Raw genomic sequence first — 17,532 nt, 5'->3', positions numbered from 1 at the left:
GGGGGGGAAGCAATCATTAAAAAACAACAAAACATTAACAGTATATACAAACATATCAATATACTTTCCTGCCCTTTATTCTAATTTGAAGAAAAAGAAGTGCTCTGAAGGACACATTGCATAAAATATTCGATACTCACATCTAATCCTTCATTTCCTCCTATTCTTGAGCCATATTCATTGCGCACCTCTCTAAAACCACCCTGATCACGAATTAGGTCCAAAACCATTTCCTTGGCTTGCTAAAAGAGAATGAGGTACAATTCAGATGCAACCATCTTAAAATTAATTCATATAGAGGAACATTATTTTTAAAAATTAAAATATCATCTTACTTGAACTTTGTAAGGATCTCCTGTGATTCTAAGAGGTTTGTCTGCTCCAGTGTTCTGTGGTCCATCTTGAATCATTACCATTTTTACACCAGCTCTCTCCTATATTCAACAAAATTAATCTGTACAGATCATGCAAATTTAGTACTTTAATGCATTTGCCCACAAATTAAAATTCTTCAGCTTACCTGAAGTTGCTTTATTGTCTCTCCACCTTTTCCAATAACTAATCCTGCTTTGCTAGCTGGAATCATAATTTCCTGGACTGCATTTCCTGGACCATCCCCATGATGGAATCCTGGCGTAGGCCTTCCTTTTTCAACTATCTGATCAAGTAATCTCTTTGCAGACCTTGAAAAATATACAATTTATAATAGTGGCAAGACTGGGGGAAAACATAACTGGAACAAACAGCAGATTCAAATGGGTGATGGCCAACTAGAAAAGCAAGTAATCTGCTTAACAGGAAATGAAAATCTTTGACCCTTTACAGTGCCCACAGCACTTCCATTTAGGAAGGAGGACAAGAAAAATGTCATTGAGTATAAGCAGCATGGATGTGGAAAGAAAAAGGCAGGGCATGCAGATGATCGAAAACACAGAACATGAAGATCTGCAGAATAGTGCAGATAAAAGAAAGGTAGGTTAAAATGTACTGGATATACCTGGGGGGAAACCTCAAACTATACAAGTTTAGCCATGCCTAAACAATGATCATTCTTTACCTAGGACACTAGAAAGTAATTTCTGACATAGTACGCTATGCTCTTTAACATACAGAACCATCATTAAAAACACATCAGCCTATTTGAAAGTTTTAAGCAAACACTTACTGTACTGACTCTGGGGTTCCAGTTAACATGCAAGATCTTTCAGGCATGCCACCACTATCTATAAAATGGAAACAGTACAGAATTAATACTACTAAAGAAGAAAGAAATCAGTAGCTAGCAGTTATGCATTAAAACTGAACTGCATATTCAAAAGGTACTCAAAATCAATTGTCCAAAATGTATCCAAATTTTAACCCATTATTTAATTGTTTCTAAAATAGTTCCTCCTAACAACTGGAAAATAATTAAAAACATTGGTGTGGTTGTAACATTACTTGCTTGTGTTCCATATTTTTCATTAACAGAACAGGAAATGAAATAGTTACCAGGTGCAATCTGTATTTTGCATCCAGATTCTTGTTGTATGCGAGAAATCTGTTCTCCTCCTCTGCCAATTACTTGAAAAATGGACAAACAAACCAGAATTATTGCACTAATAGCATTCAGTATATTTTAATTACTTTATAGCAAGGTCACACTACTTACTGAATCCAACCATTCCATCAGGAACTTTGTATTCTTCTGTCATTACAGACCTGAAGAAAATAACAAAAACTATATTGCACCTTGCTTGGAATTCTCTCAATAAACCTCAGAATTATATTGTGTTATCTAGTTCCTATTAGTTTTTTTTCTTTGCCAGATTTGTAGTTTTGCAAGCCTACGAATAAATGATATTAATTTTATCAGTAGCCAATTATTTTAAATGAATAGGTACAATAATATCAATACTTTGAATAGATTTGAATTTAATAATCACTACATGTGATTTAAGGCAGAGGTTTGGACAAGAGGACTTCCACTTATGCAATAGGATTTTACCTTGCTCTTCTCCATCCTGCATCCCCTTACATGCCTCTAAAATTTACTCTGGTTTTCCCCAACATGCAAGAGTAGATTTTGGGGGCATGTAGGAGGGAGGAGAGGAAGGTGAAGCCCCACTGTGTGAGTAGAGATCTATTCTGCTCACACAAGAACAGCAATGGACCATTTGCGACCATTTGCTGGGGATGCAGGAGAAAACATTGTCAGGTGGAGAGTCCACAAAAATAGAAAATAGCACTGTCTACTTTTAATTAAAAAACAGACGTCACATATAAGAGCAAATATATGAAAAGCATGTATTATGTAAAGAGAAAGAAAAGATTGGAGATGATAATAATAATAATAATAATAATAATAATAATAATAATAATAATAATATATTATTTATACCCCAGCCACTCTGGGCGGCTTCCAACAGAATATTAAAATAATCTATTAAACATTTAAAGCTTCCCTAAACGGGGCTGCCTTCAGATGTCTTCTAAAAGTCTGGTAGTTGTTTTTCTCTTTGACATCTGGTGAGAGGGCGTTCCACAGGGCAGGTGCCACTACCGAGAAGACCCTCTGCCTGGTTCCCTGTAACTTGGCTTCTCGCAGTGAGGGAACCGCTCCTTCAGGTATACTGTCCGAGGCCATTTAGGGCTTTAAAGGTCAGCACCAACACTTTGAATTGTGCTTGGAAATGTACTGGGAGCCAATGTAGGTCTTTAAAGACTGGTGTTACGTGGTCTTGGCGGCCACTCCCAGTCACCAGTCTAGCTGCCGCATTCTGGATTAGTTGTAGTTTCCGGGTCACCTTCAAAGGTAGCCCCACATAGAGCGCATTGCAGTAGTCCAAGCAAGAGATAACTAGAGCATGCACCACTCTGGCGAAGACAGTCTGCGGGCAGGTAGGGTTTCAGCCTGCGTACCAGATGGAGCTGATAAACAGCTGCCCTGGACACAGAATGGATCTGTGCCTCCATGGACAGCTGTGAGTCCAAAATAACTCCCAGGCTGCACACCTGGTCCTTCAGGGGCACAGTTACTCCATTCACGACCAGGGAGTCCTCTACACCTGCCTGCCCCCTGTCCCCCCCAAATAGTACTTCTGTCTTGTCAGGATTCAATCTCAATCTGTTAGCCGCCATCCATCAAGACACTCACACAGGACCTTCACTGTTCTGATTTGAAAGAGGTAGAGCTGGGTATCATCCGCATACTGATGAACACCCCACAAATGAAAGCCCAGGAGGAAGGAGCGGAACCACTGTATAACAGTGCCCCCAGCTCCCAACCCCTCTACATGCATGATCTATCCTACAAGGAATGAGGAAATTCAGTAATGAACACATTCTTTTTATTTACCTTTTCAAATGAACCCTATCAAGCTGATCGAAGCCTTCTTTCTTGCCCTTAAACATACTAACACCCTTACTGGTCCAAGCTCTTTTGAAAGAGGCAACATTTCTCTGTCATGCTGAACTGAATGGCATATTGTTTTCAAAGATATTTGAGTAGCAATGACAGATTTGCTTACATTGCCATAAAATTAATGAAGAGCATCCTGATTCAATTTTAGCTGAAGGTAGTAAGAGAACATTGGTTTAACATGGATGGCATATTTTTTTTTAAAATCATACTTTTTGGAAAGTGGCATGGTTACTCTAAGAAACCACACACACATGCTACATTATTTATCAGTTGCCCGTTTCTAAAATGTGCCTTGAAGGCTCAGAATTGAAGCTCACACAGGTAAGCATCCATGCCTGTACATTGCTTGTTTAGAGGTACGTAATAAGCACAAATATACCAACTGTAAGGGTATACTATACACACTAGCTGAAGTAAAGCAAGCTGATGTAAGTTAAACTGGTGTAAAGTTACACCATATCCAAATTTCCTGGCATTTTTTAGGTCTATTCACAAGGGACAAATTAAATTTGCCAAGTTGATGAATTAACCTACTGGAGTCATACCTGCTTGGGATTGTTATATGCAATTTTGAAGTACTTTTTATAAAATTTTGGGAAATTCAGAAAAAAGTATCCTACCTCTGTTGCTGATGCATGGGTGGCATCTGATTTCCAAAGGCTAAAATAAATAAATAAATATTTTAATTCCATTAAATGCTCTGGAATAAATGACAATGGTGCAAAACATAGCCTACCTTCTGAACAATTTGCATAAATATAACTTTTTTCATCTCTCCCAGTCAACCCAAAATATCACAAGTACAATTACAATCCTAAACCCATGTACTGGGAGTAATCCTCACTGAACTCAATGGATAGACTGCACTATAATTATCTCACACAGGGAAATACAGCACTGGGTACAATAGCTAAGGTCAGACAGAGCACTAAACCATGAACTGATGATTGCACAAGCCTAGAATGAGACATCTGGCTTTTTCTCCTGTCGTATGCCCAGCGTAACCCTTTCCTTCCAACTTTGCTGATAGCTCAGAACAAACAAACTATGACTGAGGTTTCACAAGGTATATCTGGATTGCAAACCAATATCAAACCCTGGTATGCATGGAAAACAGACATAATCTGCCAGCCAGAAAGTAAAGACAAATTATAGATTGCTGCAAACTGAGAAGAAATGAATTAGGTCAAGAATAAAAGGATAAGAGAGCAAGGGGCAGGTTCACTGTTTTTCCTACTCTTATGCACAACGTCCCCTCTCTCTCCCTACCCTTATAGCTTGAGCTATACAGCACATTATTCTGAAGTAAGATCAATGGAACTTGTCTCTTCAGTGGGCAGAACATTTTTGCCTTCACCTTTAATGTTATTACCTCTCAGATTTCTTCTCCTATCCCAATGAATAAGCAGTCAGTAAACACACATTAGGATTTTCTTTTTGTTGGGGTAGCACACTGTATGTACTTAGGTATGAACAATCACCAACCCAAAGTCCTATCTCCCACTTTCTTTTGAAGCAAGGTGTAGGTGTTGCATGCGGCTTGCCACTTTAGTAACAGAATATCATTGGTTCTATCCAACACTGCAGCTTCACTAGCACAATATATTGCATTGTTAGCAAGAGAACTTCCCTCTCCTGTTCCCTTCCACAATATCAGCTCCAGAGTTTGGGGGACCCACTGGAGCAGATGGAGGGGGCAGAAGAGATGAAACCTAAGTCCTGTTATGCCAGTGGAACCCTGATGCCACTGCATTGGATAGAATCAACTTCCCTCTTTTTTTTTTACAGCAGCTGATGCCTCCTGTAATAGCAGCATTGGATTTAATCTGCTATTGCTAGCCTTTCCAGCTGTAATACTTCGGGTTGTATTTAATGCTGCTAGTTGACTCGCACAATGGCACTCCTCCCCTGTAGTCCACAATGCACCCTGAAAACCTTCTCCAGAATGCTGGAAAACCCTCCAGAACAGATTGTAGGGCAGTTGGGAGAAGAGGCAGGGGAAGTCAGTTGCACAAGCAGAACTCTGCTGGTGAAGTGTTGGATACAACCCATTATTATTTTGTATTTTGCTCCTCACCAATAGTAACTTTCTTTTTTGTTAAGCATATTATTGATAGGGTCCATATTCAGCTGTTTAAAATGTAGGGCTCCAAAAAAGTAAAAGGAGATCCTATATGCCTTGAAAGATTGCAGCAAACATTCAGTATACAGTGTTTTCAATTATTTCACTTCCTGACTCCCAAAATCTGTTCTAGAGGATTGTGGCACCTGTCCTCTACTGTATGGAAGGTGAATGGCAGATTTCTGAAGAATAAATGGGATGGTTCTATAAAGTGTGGTCTCCCAAGGATGAATCATGGGACTTGCACTTTATACTTGCTCATAAATGACCTCATTAAGTGAGGTGGCCAGGTTTGCATGATATCAAATTGTTGACCCCAGTCTGTGAAAAAGGCAAGCTCCATTCTAGAAATCATTACCAGCCCATATCACAATGCCTTCAATTCAAATGCACTTGGAATACTGTGTACCTGTGCACCTTTCTTGAGGCCAGAGGTGAGATGCACTGTGGAGTTTGTATTGTTCCTGCTGCTGTTTGTATGTTTTCATGATGATCTGAAGTGTTTTTATATGCTTGTTGTGGTTATAATGCATATGTATGCCATATATCATTTGGCAAAGGCAGGCTATAAAATTTCAAAAGAAAGTTCTGATCATCACAACTACAAAGAGGTATTGTAGAGCTGGAAAAGTTTCAAGAAAGGGCAACCAAGATGATCATGGGGCCGAAACAACTGCACTGAGGGAACTTATAACATTTGAGGATTTATAGCAGGCATAGGCAAACTCGGCCCTCCAGATGTTTTCGGACTACAACTCCCATCATCTCTAGCTAACAGGACCAGTGGTCAGGGATGGGAGTTGTAGTCCCAAAACATCTGGAGGGCCAAGTTTGCCTATGCCTGATTTATACTTTTGAAAGGGCCCTGCCTTGGACTGTGGCTGCTGCTCTGCAGAGGGCTCCTCTTTTAATTTTTATCTGTGTTGTTTTAAATGAGACCATCCTGGCTGTGAGCCCTGGAAGACTGCACCCTGCCTTGCTGGCCTTTTCCCATCTGGCCTGCGAGAGTGGAATGCTCACTGACTCCAGCTACAGAAACTGAGGCTGTTGAACAGATTCTTGGGCTGGAGTATTGTTTATGGGGGGGTTGAGAGAGCTCGTTGCTGTTATTGATATTATTGTTGTATCTTTAGTTTTAGATCTTATGATTTGCGTGGAAATTGTTTACATTTGGTTGTGTACTTTTTGATGTGTTTTATTTATTGTTAACTACAAACATCACAGAAGTCATAATGTAAATTTTGTCATGTTGTAAGCTGCCTTGAGCATAGTTTCAACTATGGAAAGGTGACATACAAATAAAATGATGATGATGAAAGATGGCAAGAGATGCATAAAATGGATGGAGACCCCCCCCCCGTACTTTGGAAGATTCTGAACAGAAATAATTTATTCACATAGCACATAACTAAACTATGAAATTCACAACCACAAGATTTAGTATTTGCCACCAACTTGTATGGCTTGAAAAGGTTTTAGACAAATTCTTGGCGAATAAGGCTATGAATTACTAGTAGCTATTATCCTTAGCTTGCAGGACCAGTAGTCAGGGATGACACCATTTGGGGACCCAAGTTTGAGAAACACTGTACTAAACTTTCTTTATGGACTTGAGAAAGCTGAAGCTTTGCATGAACGCAAACAAGTTTCTCAACACTTTTACATTAGGCTGGTTTTACTTCTGTGTATTTCACAATATTAACCAACAGATAGAGATGCCTTGATGAATGACTAATTAATGTGCTTATCAGGCTTCCAGACTGCATTTCTCACGCACAAAAAGATGTGCTGCTCTATACAATAATTGCAACTATGGGTTGGAACAATGAACTATTAACAATAGGAAAATATAAACTAATGCCTTTGCACCAATACTTCTGTAAATGCTAGCATAAGAGTTTGCACAAAATATGAATTAAGGGTTTATATGAGTTATCACTGCTTGTGTAAGAACACAGTTGTTTTAGTTTTCTTACAGAGCTCTTTGGAATGAAGTATAAAAGAGTCCTCCAGTGAGCAGAAGACATCTTCCACACAAAGAAGGAAGCCTTTGGATCTAACAAAGTATTTCCAAAGTCATTATCTGGTCTTTCGGAAGGAAAAAATAGAAGGAAAAAAAGTTTTTTAGTAAATTCACCACACCCCTTTCCCTCATAATGCTACACATATGAGAAACCTGTTCTAAATTCCACAGCACAGTGGCAAATCAAAGACTTACTGTGCACACACAAATTCAAATTGATGCAAACCATACTCTGAACTGCCCCAACTACTGTGCTCAATCCTTTTATGTTGCAGCCATATATTGCTACCTGTCTCCCCAGTACCATTATAGAACCTAGCTGCTCAATAAGCTTTAATATCTCTATTCTCTATTATAAGCAGGCAAGGCAAGGCATGGCATTATACTACAATGCCTGTTAACAACTTGTCTCATTGGGTACCTTACTACTTAAGTTCAGCATAGTGTTGGGAGGTATTTCTAAACATGAAGGGAAGAACACATTTCAAATGCATTGAAAGAACATGCTGCGGCATCTACAACATTCTATAACCCATTAAAAATGTAACCTTACTTAACCAGTTAAGATTTTTATAACTGAACTCTAAACAAGTCTGCAGGCTTATAATGAAACCAATTGTGCAGTAAGAAATTTCCTGTTGAAATTTTTACACATTTTTCTATTTTGGGTTTTCCATTAAAAGCAGCAGCATATTTAAAAATAGAACTCATATAGTCTCCTTCCAAATCCATGTAAGCAGCCACCCCACTGCTTTTGACCAAACATTGCAGAAACTGACATCTGCCCACAAAAAAAGGGCTTTCAATCCCTTTCCTGTTACAGGTCCTTGCATTTCCTCAAAAAAACCTTTCCAAGGAGAAAGGTGTGATGTGAGAATATGTGAAGATCATGGAGGCACCTTGCGCAAACAAACTTCTGATGCAACACTGAATCCAACCCACTGTCTAAATTTACTTTTAACCTTTTTACACTGAATATTTGGGCCCAACAAGATATAAAACATGATTAGAATATAGGACGGAGCAAGAAAAGTCCTCAAGAGGGATAATAGAAAACTATAGAATGTCCCTTCCTATATTTCCTCTTCTACATAAAAGGCTGCTACAAGCTGAAAAGCAGTAATAAAGTATGTTGGATTAGCAGCTCACTAACAATCTGTCTATGAAAAGTTTACATCTGTCTCCTGGCTTGTCTTTTGCATCACTTCATGACGACTGCTCAAATGCTATGTTCTATTCTCATGTGTTGGTTACTTCCAAGACTGGATTATGCAATGTGGGGTTTCCTTTGTGCTTGATCCAGAAGCTACTGTTTAGTGCATAATGCCATGTCAGCATATAACACCTGTGCTGAGAGATCTGCCCAGGTTGCCAATTTGCTACCGGGTCAAGTTCAAGGTGTTACTATCACTTTGGACCAGTTTACTTACGAGATTGCCCTACCCAATGTGTCCCCTTGACCACTTCACTCAGCAGAATTGACACTAATACAGATGCCACATAATATCTGTTCTGCAATTGTATGAACTTGATCGTGGTTAGTGAGGCAGTGCGTACACTTTGGAACTCCCTGCCTATTGAGATCAAGCAGGCGTCTTCCTTGTACTCTTTTCAGGGCTTGCTAAAAACATTCCTGTTTAGATAAGCTCACATAGATGCTTAGAAATCTGAGGTAGTTTTATTCTGTATTTTAACTTTTGTATGTTTTAAAGTAAGGTGGTACAGTAGATTTTCCTTTATTTTCCTGTTTTAGCTTTTGTAAACTGTTTTGAGTTTTCTAAATCAAATGGTGTTTAGATTTTATTAAATACATACAATGATATATATAAAATGGGAGGTAAGGGCCAAAGCTCAGCAGCAGACCCAAGGTATCTCATAGTAGGGGAAAAGTCCTGTCTAAAGCCTTTGGCAGCCACTGACAGTTACTAAAGAAAATACTGCTCTATGGATACATGTTCTGACTCAATACAGCATATCTTCCTGAGTAAAACACTGCCAACTACCACTTTTTAACTATCTAATGTTCGGCTCATTTCAAAACTATATTCCTTTTATTAGTATGAATATTCGGTTTTTTAAAAGCAGATAACAAGTGATATGATACAAAAAGACTCCTTCCACTCCTATTTAAGATAGTCCTCCCACAAACAGAATCCCTATATACAACACATGTGTTGCAGTTTCAAAAGTGGTTTGTAATGCAGATCTAATTACTGTTTCTGGGGATAGAGGCACAAGACCACCCAGCAACTCTGCTGCATGCACTCAACCATTTGTGAGCACATAAACGTTGGTATATAATAATTATGTATAGAATAGAATACTAAACACTTGGCTTTGAGAAGTACACTTAAGAACTGACCATAAGGTAAAAACATACTTACAGTCATTATTTGGAGGAGCAACTTTCTTAGGCTCTGGTTGATCTGCAAAAGTAAGATTTTTTTAAATGTTTTTGTCACAATGATAGGCAATTTAAATAAATGGTTGTTCCAGAAGTGAAAATGCAACTTGTCCAATGCATTTTAGCATGTTTTTGAAATTTCAGGGAATAGGTCATCTAAACAAGGAAAAATCTTATATGTTTAACACTTGGTTAGTATAGTCAGGGGAAAAAATGCAAAGTACTTCCATTTATCGGATAAACTGTTCAAAGGTTTAATAAGGCACGCAGGTTTAAACACACTATTACGGATGTCCAGGTCACTAAAACATAACTAACAAACATTTAGCTGTATTATTAGTAATTTGACACTAAAGCTAATGATGCTTCTGTAACAAAAACTGAAAAGACCACCATTGTGAGAAATAATCATTTTACAATTATATCTGACAACGACCACAATACTAAATAGAAAATCAAAATTTAAGATTCAACCAACACATAGCAATACAATCTGAATCTGGGAACTGTCATACAGGCTTCCTAACCAAATACTGAAAATTTCATGGCATAAGACGTCAAAACAGCAGATTCAAAGCCACTACCATCACTACCATTCAAATCCGTTTAGTATGAGTGAAAGTCGTAGATAACTGATATCTGATAAAAATTACCTCAAATGTTTCCGTCCCACCCCATATTCAGGAATGTATGATGAACCACCATTATTAAGTGCAGTAAAAGTCAGACACATATTCCAAGAAATATTTGTGTCATCCATTTCAAAAGATCCACTAGTTCATTTCACGTTTACATACTAAACACAGGTAATAAATAAAAATTCCTGCCTTTAAAAGGAGAGGGCATTCCCTCCCAGTGTGTTGTACTGCTCGGACTTGTCCAAGAGCCATCTACACATAAAATAAAAAGAATACATTACATACATCATTTGAAGCATCATTAGCTCATTTTTGAATATTAAAAACCTCACTAATAATAAAAGGCACTTTAATAAAGTACACAAGTACTCCTTGTCAAGAGCCTTAGAAATTTCTGTAAACAAAATTATAATCCTTCAAAACCTATATTCTCCTCCAAGGTCAGAAACTGTCTTCATGAATTTTTTTAAAAATTACACAATGCTTTGCTTTTAGAAGATAAACATATTAAACCCGGTTAAGCCCACAAAAGCTTTTAAATTTTTTTTTTATAAAAATGCTACACATTTCAATAACGTTTTAAAAACAAACAAAAGGTTCAAGCAAGTTAGAATAAGACATTTCTCCAAACATTTTAATGCTTGTCTTTTTAATGAAATAACTACATTTTAAAATGTTGTGCCTGCGCAATGTAACTTAGATACCAAACCACCAGGTTTGAAAAAGATTAACAAATGAGCAGTCTCCGTATTATTTAAAGGAGCTGTTAATCCTCTGTCACAAATATTTCAACACTGTGCTTCTCATGCATTTTAAATAATACATATTTTACCTACCTTAGGTTCTTAGTTATGTCTAAAAGATCATATCCATGTTGAAGATGGACTATTCTACCTTCTAATCAATAACCATATTAAAGTAATGCAGAAAAGCTAAACTAACACATGCACTCACACACACACTATCAGTTTATAATTTTCAGAATTGAATATATTAGCTTCTTATATACTGATTGACAGCATACCTCCATCTTCAAGAGGTCTTTTTTGTCCTCCATAACTGTAATCATTTGAATTCACAGATGTTCCCGATTCATTTCCAATTTTTGCTGCAATCTGAAAGAAAAGCAAAGGCAAGCATATAAAGTCTTTTTTTTACTATGTTGTAAAAAGTAATGTGTCAAAGAATGTTTTTTTTTGCACTTGCTGTAACAGATACCTTACATCGTACATTAATATGTTGTCAAGCATTAGATTACACTAAACGCAAGTTGTCTAACGCTTTATGATTTTTGCTCTGGGAGGCTAAAATCTGAAGATCAGGGCAAACCTTTATGTTAAGAGAGGAACGATTTAGGTCTTGCTATTTTGCCCAGATGATTAATTTAAATGTAACAGGCTTTTAAAACAATACTGTATAGTGAGGGTGCCTGCCTAAAGTCAAAGTGCAGTGTTACAAATCACAGGTGCTTCTCCTCCTCCAAGGTAAAAACTGGCCCCAAGCCAGTGTCTAGATACTTCATATAGTAATTGCACTAAATTTTCCAAAGGTTACTGTCAAGGGAGATCCTTTTGAAATCTCATGCAGTGCATGTGGTTTAGACCAGTATTTGGATTTAGTATGGGATTGATGATGGCTAATAAACTGTAGTTGAACACTGACAAGATAAAACTGATTTGTAGGAGATGCCCATGTCTGGAGACTTAGGTATACAGCCTGTTCTACTTTCTCCTTGAAAGAAGGGGTGCAATTTCGGGGTATTCTTTGATCTAGCATGGTCACAAGAGGCACAGGCAGCATCAGTGACACAAAGCGTCTTTTTAAAAGCTGTAACTGTTCCTGGACATGGATAGTCTGACCATAGTGACTCATGCTCTGGTAACCTACTGACTGGGTTACTGTAATGCACCGTACATGGTTCTATCACTTGAAGACAACCCAGAAACGTAAGTTAGGGCAGAATGCAGCTGCGCTCTCTCTCCTCCTGGACAGACGGAATGACACCACAGTGATTCTAAGAGTTACATTAGCTGTTTATTCACTTCAAAACACAATTCAAAGTGCTGATGCTTATCTTTTCAACTCTAAGCAGCTCACCACCAAAATACCTAAAGGAACATATCCACCAATGCCAGGTTGCCAGGGTGTTTAGATCCTCCAAGGTGGCTTTTCAGTTCCATAACCAGGGCAATTTCAAAACATACCTATTTGCGTCCAGGTATTTTATTAAGTTGGTAATTGATCATCTCACTCTATTTTAACTGCCTTTATTTGGGACCCAGGTGGCGCTGTGGTTAAACCACTGAGCCTAGGGCTTGCTGACCAGAAGGTCGGCGGTTCGAATCCCTGTGACAGGGTGAGCTCCCGTTGCTTGGTCCCAGCTCCTGCCAACCTAGCAGTTCGAAAGCACGTCAAAATGCAAGTAGATAAATAGGAACCGCTACAGCGGGAAGGTAAACGGCGTTTCCATGTGCTGCTCTGGTTTGCCAGAAGCGGCTTTGTCGGTCACGACTGGACCTAATGGTCAGGGGTCCCTTTACCTTTATTTTATTAAGTTGTTAATTGATCATCTCACTCTATTTTAACTGCCTTTATTTGGTTTGCTGTTTTATAGTTGTATGGTGGATTGTTTATTTTATGTTCTCTACTCTACCTGAGAATCAATAGATAAAAGGTAGGTAATTAGCATTTTTAATGACTATAATGAAATTAATTTATGTTCCTGTAAATTTGGGTTCTCCTGTTTTAAAAACAAGAGCCTACATCATATTTATTCACAAGTAAATTTGTTCAGTGGAACTTTTTTCCATCTAGCAGACCCCATTTCAGGAGAACTTACTTTTGAGTGTTTTTAGAATTGCATTATTTAGTATCACAGCCTAAATGAAATACAACCTAATTGGTTCAGGCTTACATTTGAATGTTCCCTTCATCTCCCTCTTCCCTATGATTCTCTCTCTTTCTTTTAGTTTGAAAGAAACAAGCCTGCCAGTTCAAATCAACAAAGCACAGCCTGTCTCAAAGCAGAAAGAAATTACAGTACAAGGTGAAAGACAAGTAGGGAGTGTGCAAACCCAAGTCTTGACAGACTCTGTATGTAACTCTGAATTATGGCATGATGCTGTTTCTTAGCCAGCTCGGTGTGCCAGATTTGGAAAAGGAATTGAGTAACACATTATACTACTCCAAGCTGCCCTTAGTCAAGAATTTTTTTGTTGTTGTAAGTATGTATTAAAAGCACCCCCATAACCTTATTTGTTTTATCTTCAGCAACTTAGAATGGAAACTAATTTAAAATTATTTCCCTTTGCTCAATGTTCAAACAGCCAAAATGTGTAGAATGGTTCATCTATTAGTGTGCAGCTATAAAGAATCTCTTTATAGACAAGTATATTCAGTCATCTATGGGGTAAAGTGGTAGTGTTTGGCCCTGAAAATTAAGCTTCATACTAGTTTATAAATTATTTTGCCACTTCCTTGCCGTTAACAAAACTACACCTACGATTTACTGGATTCAGTACTAACCTCCTTGCCTTACCTCACCCACTTGCAAGAAAGAGGATTGTGATCCTGTCTTACTGGAGCTTTCAATTTGTATGGACCGTTTGAACAAAGGTATTGGCAACTGCTGAAGGCAAATAACTCTTAACCAAATGCTTTCTTAATTCTCTTTGCTTGTATAAAGTAGTAAGATGTGGTTTCTAGATCAAACACTTTTCTGAATTTGGGCTGGTTGTTACATCTAACTGGTCTACGTAAGTTGCTAGGAAACACGAAAGCTTAAGGTAACTAAATAAATGGAAGGGAAGCATTACAGTATGTACTGCTAAAAATGGCGACAATTATCTTCAACAGTCAAGTAGGAAGCCAATTATTTCCCCCCCCCCACTGCCCCAAACCACACCAACAGGACAGAGACACTTCAGTCAGGACTACTGTAGTTGACAACTACTGTATAGTATTTCAAATAAACTCTTACAGAATTGAAAGGGAGTCTTTTTCTGATTTAGAAAATACTCTTATCTAAATCTTACTCTTATCTAAAATTTTTCAGCAGGCGACTGAAAAAATTAATCTAAAAACTCATGGGGTCACATATAGTGATATAGAAACACCTAATTACTATGTGAACAAGAGGAAAGGAAAGAGTGGAACAGTTCTTATTAGATAACAATTTCTATTTTATAAAAGCGGTGTTTCGGGTTGTGCGACTGTGTAAAAAAATTGGGGAAACCCTGAACTGTGAGTAAAAGAGAGGGGGGGAAATATCCCAAGTAAAGAAAGAGGCAGAAATTCAAGTAAAAGGTGCCTCGATCATACAAGAGGCTACCCCACCCCTTGAGCACGAGCGCTAATTCCTCCCTCATCCTGTGCAGTGGAAACTATTCACCAAACGATAAAAATCGCTACAAATACAGGTATTACATGCGGGGAAGGCAGGAGACGGTGCTCGTGGACGAAGAGCGAGCGAGCGAGCGAGGGAGGTGGAAGTTGGGGGGAAATCAGAAATGCCGACCCACCCGCCTCTTTCTCTCTGGGTTGGTGGTGCACGTAGAGAGGACGCCGCCATTACGGGAAGGCGGCTTAAGAGGGGGGGGGAAGGACCCTGAAGAAGGAATTCCCTCATAATCCGAGGGATAGTGTCCCTCAAATCTCACTTCCCTCCCTCGCTCCCGTGAGGCGCCACAGGACTCTCTCTTTCCATCCCCTTTTTCTAGTCACTTAAGGAACTACGGCGCCCCTGCCCGAAAAGGCTTCCCAAAGGCCCACGAAACAAAAAACCGCCTCAGCTCCTAACGGAGGGAGCGCCTCTGGCGGCCTACGGGACGGCGGTGGTGGTGGTGGGGCGTGCCCCGCTCGCCCTTGCGCAGGACGCCGAGCGACGGAGGGGCGAATTGGGCGGCCTGCTTGAAAAAGCCTGCCGGGCCAGGCCGGCCTGGGAAGCGGCACCCATTGCCCGGTGCCGACGATACACACCTGCCTAGCCCGTTGCAGCGCGTCTTTAAAAGCATCATTGACTGCCCCGCCACCTCCTCCGCCTCCCCCGGGCGCGCCCGAAGAAGGAGGGGGTACCGTAGAGTAATCCGCCATGTCCGCTTCGCCGCTTCCTACCGCGCTCTCTGCCTGCCAAGAAAGAAAGAAAATGGCGGCGGGCGGGAGCCTTTCACATTCCTGCGTCGCATCGTGTTCCACGAGAGGAGGGCGGGGGGTTGGGAAGGGGGAGGTGGCGCGCGGCAAAAGCTCGCGAGACGTCTATGAAAAGGGCATGAGATTTCAAGGCGAGAAGGGAAAAAAAGGGAGGAGAAAATCCTTTTGAAGAAGGAAAAGGGAGGAGATTTTCGCGAGATGGCACGAATCACAGGCCGAGATTTGCAAATGTGGAAAGGGGAGGGGTTGTGTGCTCCCTTAGGGGGCGGGAGAGGCTCGCGCGATTTCTTCGCCAGCGAGATGCAGTGGTGACGTTTTAATCGGGGGGAAGGGGGTGGGCGGCATTAAATCTCGCGATAGGCTATCCCCCAAAGCCCTCCCTTTCGCGCTCTTTTTTTTTTAACCCCCCTCGGGCGTTTTGACGTTTCTCCGGAGCCGGCGCGTTCGGACAATAGCGGAGGGGAGGAGGCGGCTCTGAGGGAGTTGCCGTTGCCGTCGCGTCTCTCGAGGAGCGCCGTCGTCGCGGCCTTAGCTTCTGGGCCTGCGAGTGAGTCTGTCAGGGCGGGTGTAGTGAGCGCGACGAGGGCCTCTCTCCCTCTCTCAGGGGCACGTAGAGTCACGGGCTCGGGCCGCCGTTCGCGGTCGCCTTATATATATAGCGACAAACCCAAGCAAAATAGTGGGCCTGCGAATTGCAGCTAAAGGTTTGATAAACGTTGTTAAAACGGAAGAGAAGCGCACGCCCAGAAACAAGCATGTAAGATATGAATGCTGATTTCGTATCTGCCCATAACGTTTATATTAAAGCTTTTCCACCTGCTGTTACCCAAAAACAAACACGTGTTTTTTTCCTCAAGGCGGTGATATGTCTTAAATTCTTATGTGCCGGCGGGGGGGAGGGGCAAATGTCTCCTGGGTTACTGGTACTGATGCATAGGACTCAGAAACACTCCAGGGTCTATGCTATCTATAAGTAATACATGCCCTAAGCGGCTTGCATCCGATTCCCATCCCTAAATTCTGGGAACAGTTTGCCTGTGGGTGCTAGAAACCATAGCTCTGCAAGAGGATGAACTGCAGTTCCCAGGATTCTTAAGAGGTGGGGATGTGCTTTTAAGTACCGTATAGGGTGTGTGTTTTCCATACACCATCATCTAATCCTTTCTAAATGCATTACAGTTACAGCATCTTGGACATTTTGGGTCAGACAAACTCCTCAGGCTGTATCCAACAGGAATCCATACCCCCCCCTTTGTGCTGGACTGAGGGTGGGGGACACACGGATTGGGTGTGGTTTCTGCCTGCACAGTGATGCTGTGAAAATTCACCTTCTGCCCTTCAAATGTGCAGGTTGTGCCACTGGCAGAATCTCAGCAGTGCAGAGCCCACACAAGCTGACCCTGTCGCTGCCACATAACAGCAAGCCCAATTTCGGCTTGATCTAGTAGCTCCAGGCTAGTGCAGCAATCTGCTTGACTCCCTACCCTGGCTACCAAATGTGTAGCAGGGCTGCAGGTGCAACAGGGAGTGAGTGGGGCCAAGGGTTTAAATTGCTTGCAGAGTCTTAGGGCTCATCCACACTTGCTTTTGCTCCACATTTCTAGACACAGGTCCGGGCTTTCTATGTCTTTTTCTTTTTGCCCCAGTGCTTTATCCAAAACTCCCTGCTCTTTACTGCTAAATCAGACCAAACAGCAATCTGCAGAAAACCCATAATGCCATTTACTCCAATTTGGCAGTAAAGATCGGGTTTTCCTTGGGAAAGCGGCGGGTGACCTGTGCCTAGAAAGTATG

At 40.5% G+C, this 17,532-nt stretch overlaps 1 protein-coding gene across 11 annotated transcripts in view; it reads right to left on the bottom strand.

Moving 5' to 3' along the window:
- The window catches only part of FUBP1 (far upstream element binding protein 1), a 30,731-nt gene extending 14,924 nt beyond the window's left edge, over positions 1-15,807 (bottom strand). For 4 of the 11 annotated variants that reach the window (XR_004693025.2, XR_004693026.2, XM_060276802.1 and 1 more), the window contains exons 1-11: positions 15,568-15,788; positions 11,615-11,705; positions 10,780-10,842; positions 9,933-9,974; positions 4,024-4,063; positions 1,652-1,701; positions 1,492-1,563; positions 1,166-1,223; positions 521-683; positions 336-434; positions 141-242 (exon numbers count right to left, since the gene is read on the bottom strand). Coding sequence is in view for 9 of the 11 variants with exons in the window: in XM_060276802.1 (XP_060132785.1) it covers positions 141-242; positions 336-434; positions 521-683; positions 1,166-1,223; positions 1,492-1,563; positions 1,652-1,701; positions 4,024-4,063; positions 9,933-9,974; positions 10,780-10,842; positions 11,615-11,705; positions 15,568-15,681 (894 nt within the window). In the remaining 2 variants the exon portion in view is untranslated. Of the gene's footprint in view, positions 1-140; positions 243-335; positions 435-520; positions 684-1,165; positions 1,224-1,491; positions 1,564-1,651; positions 1,702-4,023; positions 4,064-9,932; positions 9,975-10,779; positions 10,843-11,614; positions 11,706-15,567 lie in introns of all 11 variants that reach the window. The other 7 variants (XM_035122330.2, XM_035122331.2, XM_035122332.2 and 4 more) reach the window with 4 other exon arrangements.
- Between the last annotated feature and the right edge of the window lie 1,725 nt (positions 15,808-17,532).

This window comes from Zootoca vivipara, chromosome 7 (genome assembly GCF_963506605.1).
Source record: "Zootoca vivipara chromosome 7, rZooViv1.1, whole genome shotgun sequence".
NCBI classification, from domain to species: Eukaryota; Metazoa; Chordata; class Lepidosauria; order Squamata; family Lacertidae; genus Zootoca; species Zootoca vivipara.
This window is presented reverse-complemented; position numbering and strand designations above follow the sequence as displayed.